Source organism: Hemitrygon akajei, chromosome 17 (genome assembly GCF_048418815.1).
Source record: "Hemitrygon akajei chromosome 17, sHemAka1.3, whole genome shotgun sequence".
In the NCBI taxonomy this organism is placed as follows: Eukaryota; Metazoa; Chordata; class Chondrichthyes; order Myliobatiformes; family Dasyatidae; genus Hemitrygon; species Hemitrygon akajei.
Window position 1 is genome coordinate 55,505,609 of NC_133140.1, and position 23,622 is coordinate 55,529,230.

Consider the following 23,622-nt stretch of genomic DNA (forward strand, 5'->3'; position numbering starts at 1 on the left):
AATATTTAAATCCTCACCAACATTTCCTTTTTGCTCTTTTCCATTTTGTTCATTAACTATGTGCTAATAGACATGCTTCAGTTTATACTTTTCAATCTGTGATCATTCTGCTCCATTTGCTTATAAAAGTGATTTAGAGCACAAGATTTTTGTGCTATATTCTTCAATCCTACCGACCATGTATGCTTTTATTTATGCTTGTACAAGTGTACAAGTGACCATTTATGCGGAAGTGGCTTTTAGATCACAGAAATCTAGGAAGTGTATTTCAGTCCTAAGGAACCAATATACTTTTTTTCCCGTTTATTTCTTTGCTTTTAACTTCTGTAGTGCTAAGAAGTTATTTTGCATTTACTGCATAGTATTGCTTTCAGGCTTGTCAGAATCACACCTGCAAATGATTAAATTCAATCGTGAGAGATAATTTTTATTTTCATTTTATGTCACAGTTGGTGAAGAGGGGTGACATTTCCTTTGGAGTTAAGAACCGATGGAACTATTTATTTAGATGTAAAACATTATAAGCAACATAATCATGGTAAACAATGGATTGTTAAAAATACTAAAACTAATACCTCTGGTGTAATACAATCTTCTGTAAAAATTACAGCAAAGACAACATATTCAATCTGCTTGAAATTAGCTTTAAAATTTTGTGTAGGAAAATATAAAGCAGTTGCAATTAATTAAATAAACAATAAATCTGTGTTTTTGTATTTTCAGGCAACAATTATAGCCTATTAACAAAATTAAATTAACCATGTTTCAGTCCTGATTAACTTTTGACCATCACACATTATCATAAAAAGTCTTTGCCATTGCCTGTGCCACCTTCAAAATCTTTTTCTCTTTGGCATTCTGGCCCATATTATCCTTGGCAAGCTTAATCCAGTAAGTCTCCGTGCGTGACAAATATTCTGAGTAAGATTCCTGTGGCTGCACTGCAGGATGGTCATCTTCTGATAAAGAAAATTAAAAGGTTAATGACTTCTTGTAATCTCAAACACGAAGCTTTTTATATTCTTAAAATGCTCCTGGACATTCCTATTTATATGTTCCAATAGCATTAAGCATTGGTGTACAAAAGCTTCCTGAGGAGCTGGTTCATGGAATGCAGAAGCTAGCAATTATAGAGGTATATCATTTATTGATTATAATGCAAAGAATTGTACTGCAAAATAATTAAGAATGTATCTGGCCAGAAAAGTGCCCAATTTAGGTTCTCATACATAAAAAGTCTTTTTTTCATTGCAGCCTAGATTCAACCAATTGAGTCTTGGGTTGAGAGGATGAACAAGAGACTAAAGAACTTCTTGAAGAGCTGAATGTCCACTGCCCTCCATTGATACTGCTTGATCTGCTGAGTTCTTCCAGCTCTTTGTGTTGCCCTGGAATGATGGGCACACCTATGAATGACTCAGTAAGACTCACTCACTGGAGTTTAGAGAACTGAAAGGCAATTTCATTCTCACAGAATTATGCCAAGAGGTTGGTTCTTACAGATGGGACATTGCATTTAGTCATAGGTTGACATTTAGAAGTGAAACTGAGAGAAACATATTGATGGTGATGTTATGAATGTACCACAGCTCTGAGGGGCCGAAGGGTGCAGGGTAGCCCCCTCCTTTGTGAGAATCGCAAGATCACTATTAAGTCAGTTCAGGGGACACAGGAAATGAGAGAAAGACATGCAGAATCCACAAAAGGGTTGGAATGTGTCCTGGCCTACGAAAGGCGGACCCATTGATACCGGCTATTGTCTCTTGGAGACGGACTTGTGTATTGCATCCTGTACGATGCATTGACGCCCCAGGCAATGAACTGAGGGGGAGGTTGGTGGAGGGATTGCATCATCCCCAACCTGATTGACACCTGAGACCCTGTGAGTCAGGATAAAAAGAGGGTCTGTGGGAACAGCCCCTCAGACGCACCAGAAGAAACGCTAGCGATTCCGTAATAGCGAAAGCAGGTGGAAGGCCACGTGCGTCTGCTTCCATTTGCCTGGAATCGGTGACCTTTGCCACGGAAAAACGGTTTTTAGCTAACAACGGGGAACTCAACTCTCAACGACTCTTGAAGGATTGACATCATAAACAGAATGGCCAAGTTTTAACCCGTCTCTCTCTCTCTCTCCAACAATTGCCACACAGGGTCCCCAATGGCGGCAGCCTGTATGAACTGAACGAACTATATATTTCCATCGGACAATTCATTATCCCCTAGACAACGATACAGCTTATTTCTTATTGATTATTATTATACCCGCGCTTTTAGATTTAGTATTGACGACGTATATTATCTGTGTGTTTGCATTGATATTATTTTTGTGTATTTCTATCAATAAATACTGTTAAAAATAGTACCATCAGACTTCAACGGACCTCTCTATGCTGGTAAGTGACCCAGTTATGGAGTACGTAACAGTGAGGATAGAGCTCTTTATCTGTTGATGTTTGAGTATCAATAACTGAGATTGAGAGAATCTTGGATACAGGTGGAAAAATCACAGAATATAGGATTACGGCAAGAAACCAAATATGAGCTAAAAGATCAACCACGATCTGACTGAATTATGCAGCAAACACTATGGCTTCCTCCTGCCATTTGTTCTCTTCCTAACATTTATTATGTTGTGGACTCATAGGTCACTTGTAAGTGTTAAAGTAAGGATCTTTGCGCTGCTCTGCTTTTAATAACATCATGGCTGATTTTTACCTCTGCAATAATTTCCTGCAGTAATTCCATGAACCCAATTTCAAGGAAATCTAAAAGTCTATATATAACAAAGATTGACGTTTAGTGAATCACAGGTTTTGGGCAAAAACTTCAAAGATTCACCTGCCACAATTTGAAGACATTTCTCAAATTGGCCAACCCCAAAGCTTGAGAATGCAGAGTTGCACCTTCCCCTTCTCCCACCCCCTGCCACTCAGAGACTATTTTAGATACTCCATTCAGGGAAAACAAACTCCACAGCCAACCTATCAAATGCTGTAGAATTTTGTACGTAATAGATTACCTCTCATACTGGGACCAAGACTGCTTAACCTCTCCTTACAAATGACTAGAAGTCCACAATAAGAATGTCAAACACACCATCCTAAACAATCAGTCTGGTGAACTCCCCCTATTGAGGGGAAAGGTAGGTAGGTGGGGGGGGGGGGGGCAAGAAGAGGACGAAGGAATGTGAAAAGTTAGGAGATAATAGGTGAAAGAGGTAAAGGATTGAAGGAAAAATCTGATAGGTGATGGCAGAAGATTATGAAATAAAGGGGAGGAAGGGAAGAGAAGGGGCAAGAACACTACCTGAATGAGGGAAAACCCAAGTTGTGGGGGGGGGGGGGGGTGGAAGAGGAACAGAGGGAAGTAGTAACCAAAAGTTAGAGACATTGATGTTCATGCCATTAGATTGAAGTTTACCAAGACAGAATCTAAGTTGTTGCTCCTCCAACTTGCATTTGACCTTATCATGCTAGTGGAGGAGGATATGGAAAGACATGTTAGGATGAAATTGAGAAATGGAAATGAAATAGAAGGCCACCGGGAGATCTGTTTAAGTAACTGATTTACTTCCTTCAAAGTCAGCAAAAATTAAATATGATTTGTATGTGGAAGATTCATTCTAGAGGATAGTAAAGACAAATTAAAATTATGCGCATGTTGGTGTCTGAAATAAAATACAAAGTCTGGTATTGTTCTGGTTAAGCACTGTGGAGAGGATAATAAAGTAAATTTTCAGCTTAATGTATATTTAGCAGACCTAGAAAAAGATGCAACAGACAAGAGGAAATCTGCAGGTGGTGGAAATCAAAGTAAAACACAAAAAATGCTGGAGGAACTCAGCAGCCCGGGCAGCATCTATGTAAAAGAGTAAACACTCAATGTTTCGAGCCGAGACCTTTAATCGCGACTGATAAAGTTCTGATGAAGGATTTCAGCCCGGAACGTCGACTGTTTACTCTTTTCCATAGAAACCAAGTTTCTCCAACATTTAAGATGTAACAGATTAAGCAGGCAGAGGGACAGGAAAAGGGGCGCAGAGCCAAAAGAACAAAAAGGCCCATGATAGTTTGGAGGACAGAAAAAATAAATAATAAGGGAATGAATGAAAAGATAAATTAAGAAACAAAACTTGTTCAAAATGTGGTGGGAGTGGAAATAGCAGAATCATTACCAACTTCTATAAATAAGAACAACAGTAAATATGATCCTAACTTAAATGCTTGATTCCAAAACCTCAAGTACATAACTGAAAAATGAAATGTTTCGCTCAGGAAGGTCCTGTGGGCAGGTGATGTGGTGATTACTAAAAAAGAGCACAGAAGGTATGAGGCCTTGAAATCCGAAATGGTGTGAGATGTTGTTATTACACTGGAACTGAAGAAAATGGCTCCAAATACAAAAAAAAGAGCTACTTTCAGAAAACTTGAGTTTTTTTATGGCTGCATTTTTTTAAGGACATGTGTTTCACTCCAATGCTGATCCAGATTGTTCTTTGACCCTTTTCTGTGACTGCATTAGGCCATGTTCCCAACCAAAATCTAATTTCCGCCAGTCAATCCATCACTCTCTGGCATTTCTGCCACATCCAATTTGATGCTATTACTAAATACGTTTTCTTTCCTTTGAGCTTTCTGAAAGGATTATAGTTCTACAACACTGGCCAATTCCTTAATCACACTCACTATCCCGCATCCTCAGCTTATTCACTGCAAGCAAAAAACCTAACACACTTCTCTTATTTCTGTCCATTCATGTCATAAACACTCATTTTAGGTGAAATAGCGCCTTAAGGAAATAACAAGATTTTAATCGCTTTATAAATGCTACGCAATCTCTTAAGCATTCCCAATTTTTTTTAAATTTTCACTAATGTACAGAAGGAACAGGAGTAGGCCACAAAGGTCCCTTGCAATTGCTTCATCATTCAATATTTTAGCTCTTGCAATCTAGGCTCAGCTCCATTTCCTTGATAATTCTCCATATCTCTGAACTCTTTATAAAACAAAATTGTGAATATATTGCAGTCTGATGTCAGGGGTGAAGAATGCCATAAATTTACACAACACAGAGGAAAAAAATTCTCCTCACATCAGTAACAGAGCAATCCCTTATTCTGAAATTATGTCCTCTGTTCCTGCACAAAGGAAAATATCTAATTTATCAAGCCACCTCAATCTTAATTCTTTCAATAAAATCATCTCTCATTTTTCTACAAATATCAGCTCCAACGGTTTAAGCTTCTCTAACAAGACAAACTATTCATTCTAGCAATCAACCAGGTACATGTTTTCTGAACTGCCACTAACACAAGTATATCATCCTGGCTAAAACAGCACACAGTACTCCAGGTATGATCTTCGTTGTGGTACTGAGTGTTACTATTTTTATACTCCATCTCCAAGTTGATGTTTCTTGTGGAGGCCAAATATCTAGACAAAGATTCCCACAGTGAAAACAAATACCATAGCAGTTTTATTTTATGAAGAGTAACACCCAAGGCCACATCTTTAGAAAATACTGAAAACACTCAGCAGATCAGGAAGCATCAGTGGAAAGAAAAGCAAAGTTAATGTTTCAGGTGAAAGACTTTTTCTGAGAAAGGAGAGAAAACAAGTTTAGTATCAATATTCAACTCCCTTCTTGCATTTTAACCCTATGACGTTAAATAAACCCTATGGAAAACTTTTCAATTCAGCCAATTAAGTAAAGTACACATTAACTATAATGCAGATTTATACAAAATAATTGCCTTCTTCTTCAGTGCTGTCATCATCCTCTTCCTCATCTTCTTCATCTTCCCCTCCTGCAGCTCCTTCACACTCTTCCCCATCCTCCGACTCTTCTTCATCCAGCCATTCCTGAGTCTCTACAGAAGTGTGAAGGTGTAGGAAACAAAAGACATCATTAAAAAAATCCTAGTCAGTAATGATGTATTTTAGATCAAAGAAGTTTTAGTGCTCTCACAATGAGATGCAGACTGTCTGTGCCTTCTGACTTTATTTGTAACACTAGTCGAGACATTACTCTAACATCTGATTTCTGCATTGCTGAAGGCTGCTTGTCCATTATTTTAATATATTTTATAAACAAATGCCATTCTTGGACAATGTTATTCCAGGCCACTGGTGGTTTTTTAGATATAACCCAAAAAAAAGGAACTTGCAATCCAAGATCTGACTGAATGTCCCAAAGCACAAGTTCTAAGAACAGACTTAAGTTTGCAAGGAATTTCTTTCAGCAAGAGATAAGATATTACAGTGGATTTGGTTAATTGGGATACATTGGGACCAGAACATTTCGGCCCAATTAAGCGGCTGCCTCAATTAGCTGAACTTTCATGGGAATAGTTAATAAGGTATAAAAAAGATAAACTACTGTTTAAATTAGTAACAAATTAAGTATTTAAATTAAACAGAGAACAAATTAGAACTCTACCAATGCTACAATACTATAAAACTGTATATTAGTTCCTAATAGTTATCAATGAAGGAACTCATCCAGTGTACGCTGCTGTGTATGGGATATTCAGGGAAGGGTAGCACCTCTGGTGAAGAGGTTTATTGTGTCCCCAAACAAGTATTTGGATGCGACAACAGTCACAACCTGGTACACCACTTTGACAGGCGGGATAAACCAGATGAGGGTAGCCAGCGGGCCTCATACCCCACTGAAATAGGGACATGCCTATTTCAGTTCTGGTAGACAGTGAGATCCAATGGCTAAAAAGGCGGTTCTGAAATACTCCATGGATAACGAAGAGCATGATAAAGCACAGAAATATTCATGATTATCTACTGCAACCAAGGAAGACCACAGTGCAACAACTTTTCCACTTTAAAAATTCTCCCACACAGGTTTCACTGTCATCGTCGGATATGATAGACAACCAACACACTGTCCTGATCTTTTGATTGACTGTAAATAAAACAAAATTAGCACAGACACCTAGAGCAGATAATAGACTGCCTTCATACTATGCTTTCGATGATTGCATCCATCAAATCATTGCAACATTCAAGATGATGCCAAATTCCTCAAATCCTTTGTAGTTCCTAACTTAATGAAATAGTTGAACTTGTTTGCATAGTAAGAACAATAGGGGTGCCAGGAAAGATAACTGAGTGCTCTTCTTGTGGGATGTGGGAAGGAAGAGAGACCTCCAGTGTCCCTAATGACTTCACCTGCAATAAGTGCATCCAGTTGCAGCTTCTAACACTCTGTGTGAAAGTGTTGGAGCTGCAGCTGAAACTGGATGAACTCTGGATCATTCAGGAGACTGAAGGGGTGATAGGACATTTAAAGATAGTTACATGCAAGGTGTAGAACACAGGAGAATGGGTGACAGTCAGGAAGAGGAAAGGGCTTAAACAGCCAGTGCAGAGAACCCCTGTCAAGGATTTTAAACTAGAATTGCAGGAGGATGGGAACCAGAGTGCCAGAACAGATAGTGGAGAAGTTGCGGAGACATGTTGTTAATACCTCAAAGTTGGAATCAAAAGATTGAGCATGTTGTGATTAATGTCCTGAGCTGTGGATATTTCAATGCAAGAAGTATCGCACGAAAGGCAGTTGAACTCAGGGCATGGATCAACACGTGAAGTTATGATATGAGGGGTGATTGATAAGTTCGTGCCCTAAGGTAGGAGTCAATTACAGAAAACCTAGCACATTTATTTTTCCAACATAGTCCTCCCCCCCCCCCAGATTTATACACTTAGTCCAGTGGTCATGGAGCATATGGATCTTGGACCTCCAGAAAGTGTCCACAGCATGGGTAATTGATAAGTTTGTGGCCTAAGGTAGGAGATGAGTTATATAGCTCTCGTTACAAGCACATGCAGCTCAACTCAGTCAGTGGACTTTAGCAAGGCATTTGACATGGGAGGTTGGTCAAAAAGGTTCAGTCACTCAGAATTCATCATGAAGTAACAAACTGATTTAGACAGGGGCTTTGTGGGAGAAGCCAGAGAGTGGTAGGAGATGATTGCCTCTCGGACTGGTGGCCTGTGACTAGTGGAGTGTTGCAGAGATCAGTGCTGGGTCCATTGTTGTTTGTCATCTATATCTATAATCTGGATGATAATGTGGTTAACTGGATCAGCAAATTTGCAAATGACACCAAGATTGGGGGTGTAGTGGACAGCGAGGATGACTATCAAAGCTTGCAACAGGATGTGGAGCAGTTGGAAAGATGGGCTATAAAATGGCAGATGGAATTCCATGCAGACAAGTGCAAGGTGTTGCACTCTGGTGGGACTAATCCTGACCAATTGGGATAGGTCTTACACAGTGAATAATAAGGTACTGAGGACTGTGGTAGAACAAAGGTATCTGGGAAGACAGTTCATAATTCATTGAAAGTGGCATCACAGGTAGATAGGGTAATAAAGACAGCTTTTAGCAGAACGGCTTTCATAAATCAAAGTGCTGAGTACAGGAGATGGGATATTATGTTGAAGTTGTATAAGATGTTGGTGAGGCCTAATTTGGAGAATTTTGTGCAGTTTTGGTTACCTACCTACATGAAAGATGTAAATAATGTTGAAAGAGTACAGAGAAAATTTACAAAGTTATTGCCAGAACCACAGAACCTCAGTTATAAGAGAGGATTGAATAGATTCCTTGGAATGTAGAAGATTGAGAGGTGATTTCATAGAGGTATACAAAATTATGAGGAGTACAGATAGGGTAAATGCAAGCAGACTTTTTCAACTGAGGTTAGGTGGGACTACAACTAGAGGTCATGAGTTAAGGCTAAAAGGTACACACATTAAGGGGAACACGAGGGGAAACTTCTTCACTCAGAGGGTCGTGAGAGTGTGGAACGAGCTGCCAGTGCAAGTGATGAGTGCGAGCTTGATTTTAATGTTTAAGAAAAGTTTGAACAGGTACATGAATGGTGGAGGGCTATGGTCCCGATACATGTCGATAAGAGTAAGCAGTTTAAATGGTTCGGCATAGACTAGATGGGCCAAAGGGCCTGTTTCTGTGCTGTATTTTTCTATGACTAGTGAAATCAGTTCATTTTCACTCTCGGCCGTTTCTGACATCTCCTAGTCTGAATACTTGAAACCACAGTGAACAATTCTAAATTGTCTTATTGCTTATTTCTTGACAACTATCAGTGACAAAAATCACTGCTTTTTAAAGACATACACACAACTGAGGCTATTTGAAAACTGTTTGTTCTAAGCAGTGTAGTATCTAGTGGCCACAGAAGTTCACGTGACTGATACTATTCAGAAACTATTCAGTAAGTCTCCTGACCCAAATAAGCGGCTGCTCCAATTAACTGACGGATTAAATAAGCAGGATCTTTTGTATTTTGTGCATATACTGTAGACTTATAACCACTTTCAGTACCCAGATAATGTTTAATATACTGGGGAAAAGATCTAGTATAACGAATTTTCAGCATCTTCCCCTCTTTAGTGTCCAAAGTATTACTTGGTCATGAAGTAAATAAAAACAGAACTTAAAATTAAATTTAAATCCCTAAAAGTATATTATACTCACTCTATAAAACCAAAGCATTATTCCTTGGAATAACATTCTTCCTTTCAGAAACAATATTTATTTAATTATTAAGGCATTATTAATTATTTTCAACACCATCTTTCATGAACAGCAGAGATGGCTGATAATGATGCCTAACAGTGTTGATATTATAAACATCTGAAAACTTAAGAAGCAGATGGATGGTTGCACTTAGATTTTAAAATTACTGATATTATAAGTTTATTTACTTATTTATATTAGAGACTTTCATACTTATTTCAAAAATATCTTCAGTCAGTAAAAAACTTTTGCTTTGAAAATCTGATTTATATATATGTTGGAAACACTTAAAGAGTCTTTTTTGGTAGGAGAGTTACCTCTCACATTTTATGAAGCTTCTATTTCTTTAATTCTTAAGAAAGATAAAGATTCTACTGACTGTGCTTCATATAGACCTATTTCTTTATTAAATGTGGATGCTAAAATTCTCAAAAATAATGGCTAATCGGCTAGAGAATGTCCTAGCTTAAATTATCTCTCAAGACCAAACAGGTTTTGTAAAGGTCTGTTATTCTTTCTCTAATGTTTGGAGACTGTTAAATGTTATATATTCATCCTTTTCTAAGACTCCCCAATGTGTTGTCTCTCTTGATGCTGAAAAGGCATTTGACAGAGTTGAATGGAAATACTCATTTAGCGTTTTAGAGAAATTCAGCTTTGGTATTAGTTTTAATAAGTGGATTAGAATGATATATAAAAGCCCTATTGCTACTGTTATTACTAACAATTGCAGATCTCCTTTTTTCCGGCTTTCATAGGGTATAAGACAAGGATGTCTGTTAAGTCCTTTGTTATTTAATTTGGTGCTGGAACCCTTGGCCACTGCACTTCGTGAAGCTGAAGATATTCATGCAATTTTCATAAATGGGACTGTTCATACGATCTCTCTTTATGCTGACAATCTCTTAGTTGATATTTTGAATCCTGAAGAATCCATTCCTAGTTTACTGAAACTATTAAACGATTTTGGAAAGTTTTCGGGATATAAACTAAGTCTTCATAAAAGTGAATTATTTCTTCTAAATGATTCTGCTTCTATATATGATGACATCCTTTTAGAGTTACAGACTCATTTAAATATTTAGGTATTATTATTACTAAAAATCATAAAGACCTTTATGAAGCTAATTTGGCTCCTTTAGTGGATTTTATGAAGCAATTATTTTGTAGATGGAATCCACTTACACTTTTGTTAGTCGGCCGAATTCATGCAGTTAAAATGATGATTTTACCAGAATTTTTACATGTATTTCAAAATATCCCTATTTTTTTAACTAAGAAGTTTTTCGATCAGGTTGACTATTATTTCATCTTTTGAATGGAATAATAAAAGACCAAGAATTGGTAAATATCATTTACAAAAATTAAAAAAAGATTAAGGTCTTGCTTTGCCTAATTTAAGAATGTATTATTGGGCTGTCAATATACGTTATATGTGTTTTTGGTTATATTGGGCTGATAGAGATGAACGACCAACTTGGGCTGATTTGGAATTGAATACTGTGAAACAGTTTCACTTAACCTCATTATTAGGAGCTTCTTTACCTGTACAACTGGCCAAAATTACTAATTTAAATTCATATCCTGTGATTAAGCAGTCATTATGAATTTGGTTCCAGTTTCGTAACTTTTTATATCTTAAAATATTTAATCTTTTTAGTTTGATTTATTGAAATTATTTATTTAAACCTTCATTAAGTGATCCTACTCTTCTTTTTTGGAGGAATAAAGGGGTTTATTCCTTCATGGATTTGTTCCAGGGTGGGCGATTGATGTCTTTTGAAAAATTAGAAACTAAATACTCTCTCTCATATTCACATTTCCTGCAATATCTCCAGGTCAGACACTTCTTACAAAAATACTTAAGTAATTTTCCATATATACAAGATTCTGACCTGTTAGATATTATTTTAAAAAAGAATCCTTTAATGAAGGGTTTTATTGGGAAAATTTATAATTTATTGTTACAACAGCACAATTACCCTTCACTTAAGATTAAGCAAGATTGGGAGAGAGAGCTTAGCATGACCCTGATAACAGAAGACTGGTTGCGGATTTTGAAGATGGTTAACTCTTCTTTGATCTGTGCCAATCACTATTTCAATTTAAAATTGTACATCGTTACTATTTAACAAAGGAGTCAGTGTGACAGATGTAAAACCGAGACAGCTACATTGACACATATATTTTGGTCATGTTCTGTACTGAATCATTTTTGGAAGTCTACTTTCTCTACAATTTCTAAAGTTTTAAAAATTAATTTACAACCTAATAAATTGACAGTTTTATTTGGTATAGTCCCTCAATATATTCATGGTATTTCTCCATCAGACCAACATGTAATTGCATTTGTTACATTATTGGCCAGAAGGGTTATTTTGTTGAAATGGAAAGAGATGTTTCTGCTCCTACTTTGACACAGTGGTTCTTTCAGGTGATGTTATGCCTTAGTTTGGAGAAAATCATATGTCGAACTTACGATCCTCAATTTGATTTTGAGAAAAGGTGGGGTTCATTCGTCCGCTACTATCATTCCATTTGAGTTAATTAATATGGTTTCCTTCCAATTTTTTTTAAGTGGATTTGAGTTGGCAGATTGATTTTTTTTCTATGGAAGCTTGCATGGTGTATAGCTCCGGGATTGTGCTCCCAATGTTTTTTTTTGTTTTGTTTTTCCAGTTAGTAGGGGTTCTTTTTTTTCCTGCTTTTTCTTTCAAAAAATATTCTTAACACTTTATTTTCTCTTATTATTATTGACATATTGCTTAGCTTTATTAATCAGTTATTTGCTAATTTAATTCTTTATTGTATATAATGACATATTGACTTAATGTATCTTTTTTGTTAATTTTCAATAATAATTAATAAAAAAATTTAAAAATGAAATGAAAATCTGATTTATTCAAGATCAACAAAATTGAATTTCTAAATTGGGGACTGTGACTTAGCTCATGAAGCTTAAAATATATTTCTATTCAAATACGCTCATTTTCCTTGAAGCATTCAACATTAGCCGCATTTTACAAATCACCCCCAAAAATACTACAGCTTAATTCATCTTAACCTGCAATACATAAGAGTCCCTTTGAATTGCTGTCTCATGCATAAAAATCATTTAGCTTGCATTTCAGATCAGCCGTACATTGAACTGACAGCCAGATGATTAAACATGTACAATAATGTACCTAAATTTAATTTTTATTACCCTAAAAATTTGTTACATGGAAGTTTTTAGAATTTAGACATGCCTATAGTTATGCAGTATCTAAATACGATTTTGTGTGTGTTTCATTTGTGTTTTTGATGGGATGGTGCTCGGTAGATATGTTGCTCTTCAGGTTAATAGTGAATGAGAATGTGGCTCCAGAGTCACATTATTGAGTATACTACACAAACCGCTTTTATCTAGTGTCTAAAAATCTAAAGTAAAACAGATTGTTAACAGAAAATGAATGAAATAAAGTAGAAAATGTTGGGAGTTCTCAGTCAACATCAATGGAGCAAAAAAAACAGTTTCAGATTAGTGATGTTTCATTAAAATAAACAATTATTCTTCTGCCCTTGTGATAGTGCCTATGAGACTTTTTTTAGAACATACTGGATTTGCAAAGAAGAAAATCAGTCATTAGGTAGCAGCACCTTAAAAGGCAGAAGTGGAAGATAGAATAGTAGACATCCTGAAATTTCTTTACAAATGGCTGAGTAACCAGTGTTCTGAACTGTAGCTCACAAATATATTTTAAATTATATTTTCCATTTGTATGAAATGCTTTATAATTTTAGTACTTGCTTCTGTGGTTTCCCTACAGTAGCTCCATAAAAATAGCGATAAATCAAAGCATAAACATGAGATTCTGCAGATGCTGGAAATCTTAAGCAACACACACAAAATGTGGGAGGAACTCAGTAAGTCAGGGAGCATCAATGGAAGGGAATAAGCAATTGACATTTTTGGCTGAGGCCTTTCATTAAGACAGGAAAGGAAGAGGGCAGAAGTCAGAATGCGATGGGGAAGAGGAGATTACAAGCTGGTAAGTGATAGGTGAAACCAGGTGAGGGTGAAGGTGGGTGGAAGGGGAAAGGGGTTGAAGTAAGAAGCTGGAGTTGATAACTGGAAGAGGTAAAGGGCTAAAGAAGAAGAAATCTAATTGGAGGGGACAACAGACCATGGAAGAAAGGGAAGATGGAGAGGATGGAGAGTAATCCTGCAATGAATCTATGTATTTTTACTGCTTTAAAGCAGTCCTATTCTTTACAAATAATTTGAACATCAATAGAACTCTATCTGCTGTGAATTCTGTACTAATGGTCCTGAAAAATAATCTGTATATGTGGTCTTATTTGATTTGTTATTATTTATATAACGATAAGGCCATCACTTATTAGCCACCTCCAACTGAAGGGAAAGATAGGGAAAAGAAAGTTAGAGGAATAAGAAGAGAAGTTAGAAATACCAGCCCAGCATCTGTGAAAGTCACAAGCTGAAACACAAGCTGATTATTCCTTCTCCAGAGAAGCTATCTCACCAGCTAAGTACTTGTTTCATTTTCTCTTTCCATTTTTAGATTTTCAGCACCTACAGTTTCTTTTTGGTTGACATTTGATTTGATAGAACATGTTAATGATTCATTGAGACAGAGTAAAAATATGGGGAACTGTTCACATTTCTGGATTGCTATACATCAAAGTTATAGATTTCAAATTTTGGTCAAAAATACAGGGGAGATTAGAGGAAAACCACTTTAAAAAGGGGTATCAGTAGTTATGATCTGGAACTCACTGTCTTCACGATGGTGAGACTATAGAAAGAAACTGCTTGTAGAAAAGTAATTTGCAGGATGATGGAGAAAAAGCAGCGTAACAGGATTGGCAGGACTTCCCTTTTAGAAGCTAGTGAGGTCTGACCGAGGCCAATGGATGTTTTCTGTGATATTACAATTGTAGGGAAGCACAGTAACAATTAATACTGTGAGGGTGGTGTCTGGAGCAGACGACCAGCTCCAGAGACCCATGTTTAATTTTGGGCTTTGCTGCTGTTTGTATTGACTTTCTACCTTTTCTCCACAACTGTGCAGATCTCCCAGATGTTCTGGTGTTTGGTACACCAAACCAAAGACGTACTGGTTGGTAGATTAAATGGCTACTGTATATTACCCCTTCTGTAGTGGGAAACAGATTGCAGAGAAATAACAGGGAGAATGGGATTGCTTGGAGAGGTGGACTGACTGCCCTCCTGTGCTGCATGGAAACACATAACATTGTGTTTCAAATAATTGTTCAAATGAAAATAATACTTTTGCCTTAAACAAGCTAAGATCAAACTTACTTGGATCAGTTTCTACCAAAACTTTCCATTCATCCATCTTGTGTAGATCAATGGAGTAAAGGTCATTTAAAGTAAACTGTCTGTCTCCCACTTCGAACATTCCACCGTAGATATACAATACACCGTGTTTAATAGCTGCCATGGCACTGGACCGAGGACATGGTTCATTGGACGGACTTGTTTCAGAATCTTTGTCCTCCCCCTCCTCCTCCTCCTCTTCTAGGTCATTTTCTGTGACTGGTTTGCTATCAGAATTGTTTATAACCTGCTTTATAGTCATGACAGTACCATCTTCAGTTACAACTTCCTTCACAATTTCTGTTGAACTCCTGGACTCAGGACTTTCACTTTTCACTTTGACATCTTCTTCTTCTTTTGTTCCACGCCTTCGTTTTCTTTTCTCTCCTTTATGTTCCTTTAAATTCCCAGCAAACCAGCGATTCTTTACCATATCATATAAATAAATGTCATTAAAAAACTCTCCTTGAATGTCCTCTTCTTCCTCTTCATCATGCACACCACCAAAAAGAACAATGCGATTGTTTGGGGCAACAGCCACAGAGGCTCCTGCTCGTGGTGAAGGCTTCACACCTGCTGGATTCAAGCGAACCCAGGTCCATTTGTCTGAAGAAAAAGGGATAAAAACATTGAAGTTTCAAAATCTGCAGAACAATTTCACGTGAAGCATTACTGGGTGAGTTATAATGGATAATTCCTTTTTTTAGCCAAAAAAGATATTTCAATGGAACAAAGGTCTCCCATCTGAAAATTCTAATGAAGCAATGCAGAGCTTCAATTGGCATTTGTTTAAATCTCCACTAACCTGCCACTGCCCTTTATCTCTTTAAGATTGGAATGTACTGTTTTGGAACAACAGTTCCTAAAATTTACAGGCACTGCTATTCTTTATAAATATCTCTTAACAGAAAACATGTAGTAATGCCATTATGGTTGTCTTAATTTCCACAAGGGTTGGGATTAAGGTTAGAAGAGCACTGAGAACTTTACATCTCAATATTATACTCTTGAGGAAGCCCAGCAAAAGTGGCAGAAAATATGTATCACCTTGCACCAGTTTTATCAGACACTACGTGTGGATTGCACATAGAATTCAACATTCATCTCAGAGCCCACAGAACTGGAATAAAGACAGTCAGCCTCTATCCTGAGGCTCTGACGAAGGGAGAAAAGTGTTACTGACGTGGATTCTTCTTTTTCAAAACTTTAATAAACTTCAAGGATTGGTATACAATTAGTAAACATTTAAATAAAAGGTAAAACATTTATGTAAACACACTATGGTGAATGAATGTACAAGGTATAAGTAATAGCATAAAAATGGGAAGAGGTGTAGAACAGCTAGCTTGTAAAGCCCTCTCTGCTTCAATAAGATCATGGCTGATATGGCTGTGGACTCAGCTCCACTTACCTGCCTTTTCCCCATAACCCTCAAATCCCCTGCTTTTAAAAAATCTATCTAAATGTGTCTTAAATATATTTAATAAGGTATCATTATTAAAAAATCATTAGCATTTGAAAAATCAAGCACTGAAAGATTTCATTGGCAAAAGTGACTAGAATTGAAAAGCAGAACAAATGACGTGAACTAGGTTCACTGAGTTCCATCTTCAAGATTCAGTAATATTCTGAGATTGCAGTAAATATGTAAGAATATAACACAAGTACATATTAGCAAAATTAGAAAGAAGATGATGGAAGAAAGTCCAATGAAACATAAACACTGAGGTGGGTGGCTACATGGCTCATTCTTGTGCTTTAAATATTTTGTATTCCTGATCCTAGAATAAGACTACATTGTACATACTAATCCACATGTACATACCTTCTTCACCTTCTTTCCCCTCATTCTTCAGGAGAAACATATCAGTATAAACAATGCCTTTTTCTACATCTTTCTTCACTCGCTACAGGAAGAGAAAATATGAAATAAAAGTCATTTACAAAGTTGAAAAAACTGCAAAAAGCATTTCAATAAAAACTATTGATTTGTGAAGTAACAAAGTAAAAAAAAAAGGAGGATAAAACTGTTCTTACTAGTCAGCTACTAGCTTTGACAAGGATACTTCAAGCTATCTTATTAAACACTTATGTGTGTAATTGTGTATACATACTCTAATATAACACAACTTACTGTGAAATCAGCATGGAATTGAATCAAGGTTCCGAGTGGGCTGATCTCTTTTTCTTTTTTTAAAAATTTTTGTAATTTATTTTTTTATTGAAGTTCATCATCAAACATTTCCATAAGATGTATTTCAGACATTGTACATATATATCATATATGTCACAAATCTCCACAAAGTATTTATCTGAGGTATACACTTATAGAAAAGAGTGGAAAGAAAAAGCAAGCAAAAGGAAAGAACTACGTACAAGCAGGGAGTGATTTTTTTTTAACAACAGATTCATTGATTTGTGAGAATAAAGTCAGGCCTATGAGGCATTATGTAGTTAAACCATTTTTCCCAGTATGAATCAAATTGTTCCAGCTTACGGTTAACAGATGCTGTTATCTTCTCCATTTTGTAAATGTCCATTGTAATTTCCATCCATGTATTTAAAGTTGGGCTCCCCTGTGATAACCATTTCCTAGTAAGAGTCTTTTTACCAGCCACCAACAGTATATTCATTAAATATTTATCTCTTTTCAACCATCCTTGAGGTACATATCCAAAATATATGGTCTTACTCTCCAAGGGTATTTCACATTTAAAGATGTCTTGTAGGGCATTGTATATCCCCCTCCAATAGTTTTTGATAAGAGGGCAGTCCCAAAAAATATGATAATGATTTGTATTTTGATTTCCACAATTTCTCCAGCAAACAGGGAGGTTACTATCATAATGGGATTTCTGACAGGGTGTAATAAAATATCTTATCAAGTTTTTCCATCCAAACTCCCTCCATTTCTGTGAACTGGTACACTTCCATTGATATCTCCATACTGTTGTCCATTCTTCCTCAAATATAATTATCCCTCCTTCCTTCTCCCATTTTGTTTTAATGTATGAAGTCGCATGTGTTTTAAGATTTGACAACCCCTTATACATGCTTGAAATTATTCCACTACCATTATCTGAATTATATGCTTTTCTAAAGAGCTCTATCAAGCATGTATTTGCCTTGGTTACATTTTTAAGCGTCTTATTAACATATTGTCGCATCTGTAAATACCGATAAAAATCTTGTTTTTCTAAAAGTGTTTCTCTTTAAGCATTTCAAAACTGAACCATGTTCCTTCTTTCATGATGTTGCAAAGAACTGTTATTCCTTTAGCTGTCCAGTCTTTAAATCTAGCATCCAATTTATTTGGTGTAAAATCGAGTCATATGCACACCATTTAAGAATTGCAACATCTCCCTCTAGATTATATTCTTTTATAGTAGTTTTCCATATTTTAAGAGTCAATTTCACCCATGGGTTATCAATAGTATTTATGTACCTTTGCAGGTTGTTATCAGCCAAAATTGCTCGTATGGGGATGGGAAGTACTTGCTCCTCAATGTTTTTCCATTGAGCGTCATATGATGGGTTACACCAACATATCACAGCTCTCAACTGTGCTGCAAAATAATAATCTCTAAGAGAAGGTAGGCCCCATCCCCCCTTTTCCTTTGATAACTGCAAAGTTTTGAGATGAACTCTAGGCCTTTTACCCTGCCAAATATACCTTGATAGCATCTTGTTCCATTCATTGAATTGATTTTGATTAATCTCTATTGGTAGGGTCTGAAAGAGATATAACAGTCTGGGCAGTATATTCATTTTAATAGACTCAATCCTTGAACTGAGACTGAAAAAAGGAATCAGGTTCCATCTTGCCACATCTTCCTTAATTTTTTATATAAAGGCTGATAATTACATTCTGATAATTTTGCCAAATCTTTTGGCATAATGATGCCCGAATATTTGAAAGACTCTGTGTGCCATGCCCAGGGGTACCGACTTTTAATTTCTCTCGATGGGCTATAGTAATATGAAAGTAATTGGGTTTTATCTATGTTGATCTTGTATCCTGATAATTGACCATATTGTTCAAAGGATTGCATCAATTTAGGTAAAGTGTATGTTGGTTGCCCTAGATAGATCAAAATGTCATCCGCATAACAAGCCAATTTGTGCTTTGTCCCTTTAATAGTAATTCCCCTGATATCTTCATTTTGTCTGATGTATTGAGCTAATGGTTCCAGATATAATGCGAAGAGTAGTGGTGACCATGCACAACCCTGTCTCGTACCCCTTTCTGGGGCAAGACTATTTGATAAATATCCATTGATTTTAATCCTAGCAGTAGGATTGTCATATAGTGTCTGTATAGTTTTAATAATTGTGTCTCGGAAACCAAATCTATGTAAAACTCTGTAAAGAAAATTCCAATTAACCGAATCAAATGCTTTTTCAGCGTCCACGCTTATCATTATTGCTTCGATTTTATTTTTTGTATATGATCCATAATGTGAAGTGTCCTTCGTATATTGTTTTGTGTTTGGCGTTGTCGTATAAAACCTGTCTGATCATTACTTATCAGTATGGGTAGAAACTCTTCTAATCATTTGGCCATGATGGAGGTAAATAACCTATAATCTACATTAAGAACGGATATTGGTCTAAATGACCAGCATTCCATTTTATCCTTGCCTTCCTTCAGTATAACTGAGATTATCGCTTCCTTCCAACTGGGTGGCATTTGTGCCTTTTTTAGAGCCCAGTTCAGTGTGGGGAGTAAAACAGGAATTAACTCATTTTTAAATTCTTTGTACCACTCTGCCGAGTGGGCTGATTTCAAGATGCTAAAGGAGGTAACAGGTAGATTATGATTACTTCTTGTATAAGTCACTTATATGCTTCTGCTGACTTCAACTCCATTCACAACTTCTTGGAAAATAGAAATAAAAAATTCTGCAGACGTTGGAAATTTTGAAATAGCAAAATAAACTGATGAAGATACACAAGTCAGGCGATATTTGAGGAAGCAAAACATGAAACAGGTTGAAGACTTTTCATCAGATCTTTCTCAACCTGAAACATTACATTTTTTTTTCATTTTTACAGATGCTGCCTGATCTGTTGAGTATTGACCGCTTTCCTCAAAAAGTGAATTAGCCCACACTTGCAGACAGCAAAGTCAGTCAACATTTAGACCGCAATAGACAGCATTCAAACCCCACAATTATCAATGAACAACCATATCTGCCAAGATAGTTATCAATCTAGTTTAACATTCAAAGACATTGCCATGATGAAGTTTCATAATATCATCATACTGAGGATCAACTCTGACAAGAAACTCAAATGGACCAGTAGAATAAACATAGTGATTATAAAACAAGTCAGTTGCTGGGTGTTCACACTCATCTCCAAACTCCTCAAATCCTTTCTAGCCATTAACTTGGAAGTCTGGATATATTTACCACCTGCCTGGATTGCTGCAACTTTCACAGATCATCACCATCAAGTCCAAGGTAACCTGCTTAATTGGCATGTCATCCACTTCCCTAAGTCTCTCTCCCTCTTTCTCTCCAACATTGCAAAGTGTGCTTTGTAATTATTCACCAAGCCTACTCTAATGGCATCTCCCAACCCATGACTTTCAACCAGATGGGAATACTTGGAAGTATGATGGCCTACTGTTACCCTCCAATACAAAAATAATCTTGACATGGAAATATATTGGTTTTCCTTCATTTAGCATGCATTTTTTCAATCAATTTATATCTGGGAACTTTCCACTCAACAATACCTAGGAACAATTTAACCAGAAACACTACCAATTCAAAATAGCAACTCAACATTTTCGCAAAAATAATTAGAGTTGTGCAATGAACACTGGTCTTGTTAGCAAAGCACATATCAAATTATTATAATGTCTAATAAATGGCACATCAACCACTAATAATCCTTGAGTTGCTAAATTCACAAAATAAATCGTGAAGTTAATTTAAGACTGCCTTCATTCACTGTATTTTTTGCTGCCACCAACATAAAACATGCTAGAAATGAAATTAACAATGATTAAAAAAAAGCACAAAGTTGTCCAATCAACTGGACATTTACTAGAATAGTTGTAAATTCATTACACTTCGTGCTAGAATTTTATATCAAGGAATAATCAGATTCCACAGAATTCGTCCATTTCAATTCCATGTTTTGTCCTTTCCTTAGGCGCTTATCCCAGCTCACAGTACTGAGTGTAATCACAGAACCTTGTATAACTACTGTGCTATTATTATACAAGGATCCTCATGGAAATTCAGTTTTCCATTTAATTGATGGGCTGTTAAAATTCTGTTTTCATTTTAATACATGTTCTTGCGGTAGTCTCAATTAATTTCTCACCAAACAAACATTAAATTTAAAATGCCAGACACATTGCGTTTTTGTGACTAAAATGTGATTTCTCCAACCACTCACTGAATTACTAATGAAAGTAACACTGCTTAGCTATAACAGACAGCTCCCCCCCCCCCCCCCCCCCCCAATTCTGGCCTATCACAATATCTCAAAAATTACTATCAGGTTCATTGATATAATTTACAGTATATCCCTATTTAATTTTTAAAAAAATTACAGATGAACATGAACATTATTTCTTATCTGTAATGGAAAAGTGCAAATATTATCTCCTCCCCAATTTAAGTCATTGTTAAAGAGTTCCTGAAGGCCAAGACTGATTTATTCCACTCTGATTTTGTTGGTATGAAGTATTTCATGAGACTATTGTGTAAAGTGCTGACTCGTCCACAGATGCAGTAGAAAGCATGTGATACAACAATTTATGCTGGGATGCTGTGTGCTCCCAACACAAGATCTTAAAATTCTCACTACCCGAAACGCTACATCTTTACTTTGAGTTAACATAGGCCAAGGAAAGCCCGGAGTCAGCAGGAAGATTTAAAAGGAAGTTTTCAGAATATTCTTCTTTTTTTTCTTCAGTCTACCTGGTATTCTTTTCCTTTGACAGAACTCAGAATAGTGTACTTCTTTCTGGAATGTGTTTGGGGCATGCAAGCACTTTAACCTGGCCTATTAATGCAACTTGAGCCTTAATGCTGGGGAAATTGGCCTTAGAGGGGATACCGACATTACAGTGATTTTGAGATGATTCTACAAAGATGGTTATAATCTTCCAGTAGCTAGAAGTTATGCAACAGGACATTGTCAATATGAATATAATAAACATGTGCAGCAATGGGGAAATAAGAGACTAAAATTAAGAGTCAGAGCAGGGTTAACATGTAATTGAAACATGTGTTACGTATTTGGGCAACAATAATATAGATGAGTTAGGCAAGGGGTTTTATAACGAATAACACGTTTATTAAACACTGATAACACCCCCTTCAAATGTAAACAAACCCAAACAATGATCCGAGCTCAGCTGCTCAAACAGTCCTTAATAGCGTTGCAGTCCCAAACAGTCTTTAAAGCGGTATTGAAAAGAACTCAGTTTTTTTAAAGCGATATGCCGACAGTTCAAAAGCTCACGGTACTTTTAAAAGGAGAGACTTTTTAAAGCGATGTAAATTCTCTTCCACGTCGATGTCCTTCGATTCCCAGCGTCGAACTCCCACGTCGAATTTTATTAAATATAACAACTTAAAGTGACTGACCTTCCTTCCACAATATTCTCAATCTCCCGCTTTTTCCAGCGGAGACTATCGTGAGAATAGTAAACAAAATCCTTCCGAATGAGGATCACACAAAGTCGAAGTCAATCCATCGAAAATCGATTTTTCTCGATTTGTCTTCCAAACTTCACTCTCCATTAGCAAAGAAACCGTTGGCTCTGACCTTTTAAACTTTAGGCATTATATAAAACTTCATTTTTAACTAAACTGCGTCATCACATTAAATCACACAGTAACATGAAGTCATCTTGGCAAATCCTGCCACGAACTGCCCCACCTGACAGGGTGGGTCTTCCTTTTATACCCTGTAGAAAAAACCTGTCACATGACCTCTACTGGCGGGAAAATGACATCACTCCACCATTACCTCATGTCCAGTATAACTTCAACCCCAGTCACGTGACAAGGGTACCACTGTCACGTGTCACGGGTACGTAACACATGGAAGAGGACAATTTCAGAGAAGGGTGATATGAATAGATGCCACAATTAAGTCATCAAAGGCCTGAGAAATAGCAGGGAAAGGTTGGTAATGAATAATTATAGGGCTAAAGAAAATGACAACGGGAGGAAAGAAAGAAAAATGGAAGAGGAAAGAGGGACAATATTTGACAAAGGAAATTAAGTATACATAGGAAATTGTAGGAAACAGATGAAGGAAGTAGGAATTAGAAAGGAGATTAATAGAAAGTGTGAGGAAGTAGAAAGCAAAACATGAGAATCTTACACATATGTACTAGCATGGGCAGGCACCAAAAGGTAGATGGCCCAAAATTCAATGTAAATACATCCAACTGGGAGCCTGTGCTCTGTGATTTATCTCCTTTCCGCTCAGAATTTATCAAGGTCTCGCTCAAAATGCCTCTGAGACTGATAATTGATCACCCATGTAAATAGCTCTAGGCATAACACAAGGGATTATGCAGATGCTGGAAATCTAGTGCAACAAACACAAAACGCTGGACAAACTCAGCAAGTCAGACAGCATCTATGGAGGGGAATAAACGATCAACTTTTCAATCTTGATGAAGGGTCTCAGCTTGAAATATTGACTATTTATTCCCTTCCATAATGCTGCCTAACTTA

The 23,622-nt window shown here is 36.6% G+C and overlaps 1 protein-coding gene across 2 annotated transcripts in view; it reads right to left on the reverse strand.

Annotated features, from left to right (window-relative positions):
* Positions 1 to 404: 404 nt before the first annotated feature.
* Positions 405 to 23,622, reverse strand: part of klhdc4 (kelch domain containing 4) — a 97,761-nt gene continuing 74,543 nt past the window's right edge. For both annotated transcript variants that reach the window (XM_073070164.1, XM_073070165.1), the window contains 4 exons: positions 16,731 to 16,812; positions 14,888 to 15,511; positions 5,753 to 5,869; positions 405 to 959 (listed from right to left, as the gene is read on the reverse strand). In XM_073070164.1, coding sequence (XP_072926265.1) covers positions 790 to 959; positions 5,753 to 5,869; positions 14,888 to 15,511; positions 16,731 to 16,812 — 993 coding nt within the window. In that variant the 3' untranslated portion in view covers positions 405 to 789. The remainder of the gene's footprint in view (positions 960 to 5,752; positions 5,870 to 14,887; positions 15,512 to 16,730; positions 16,813 to 23,622) is intronic.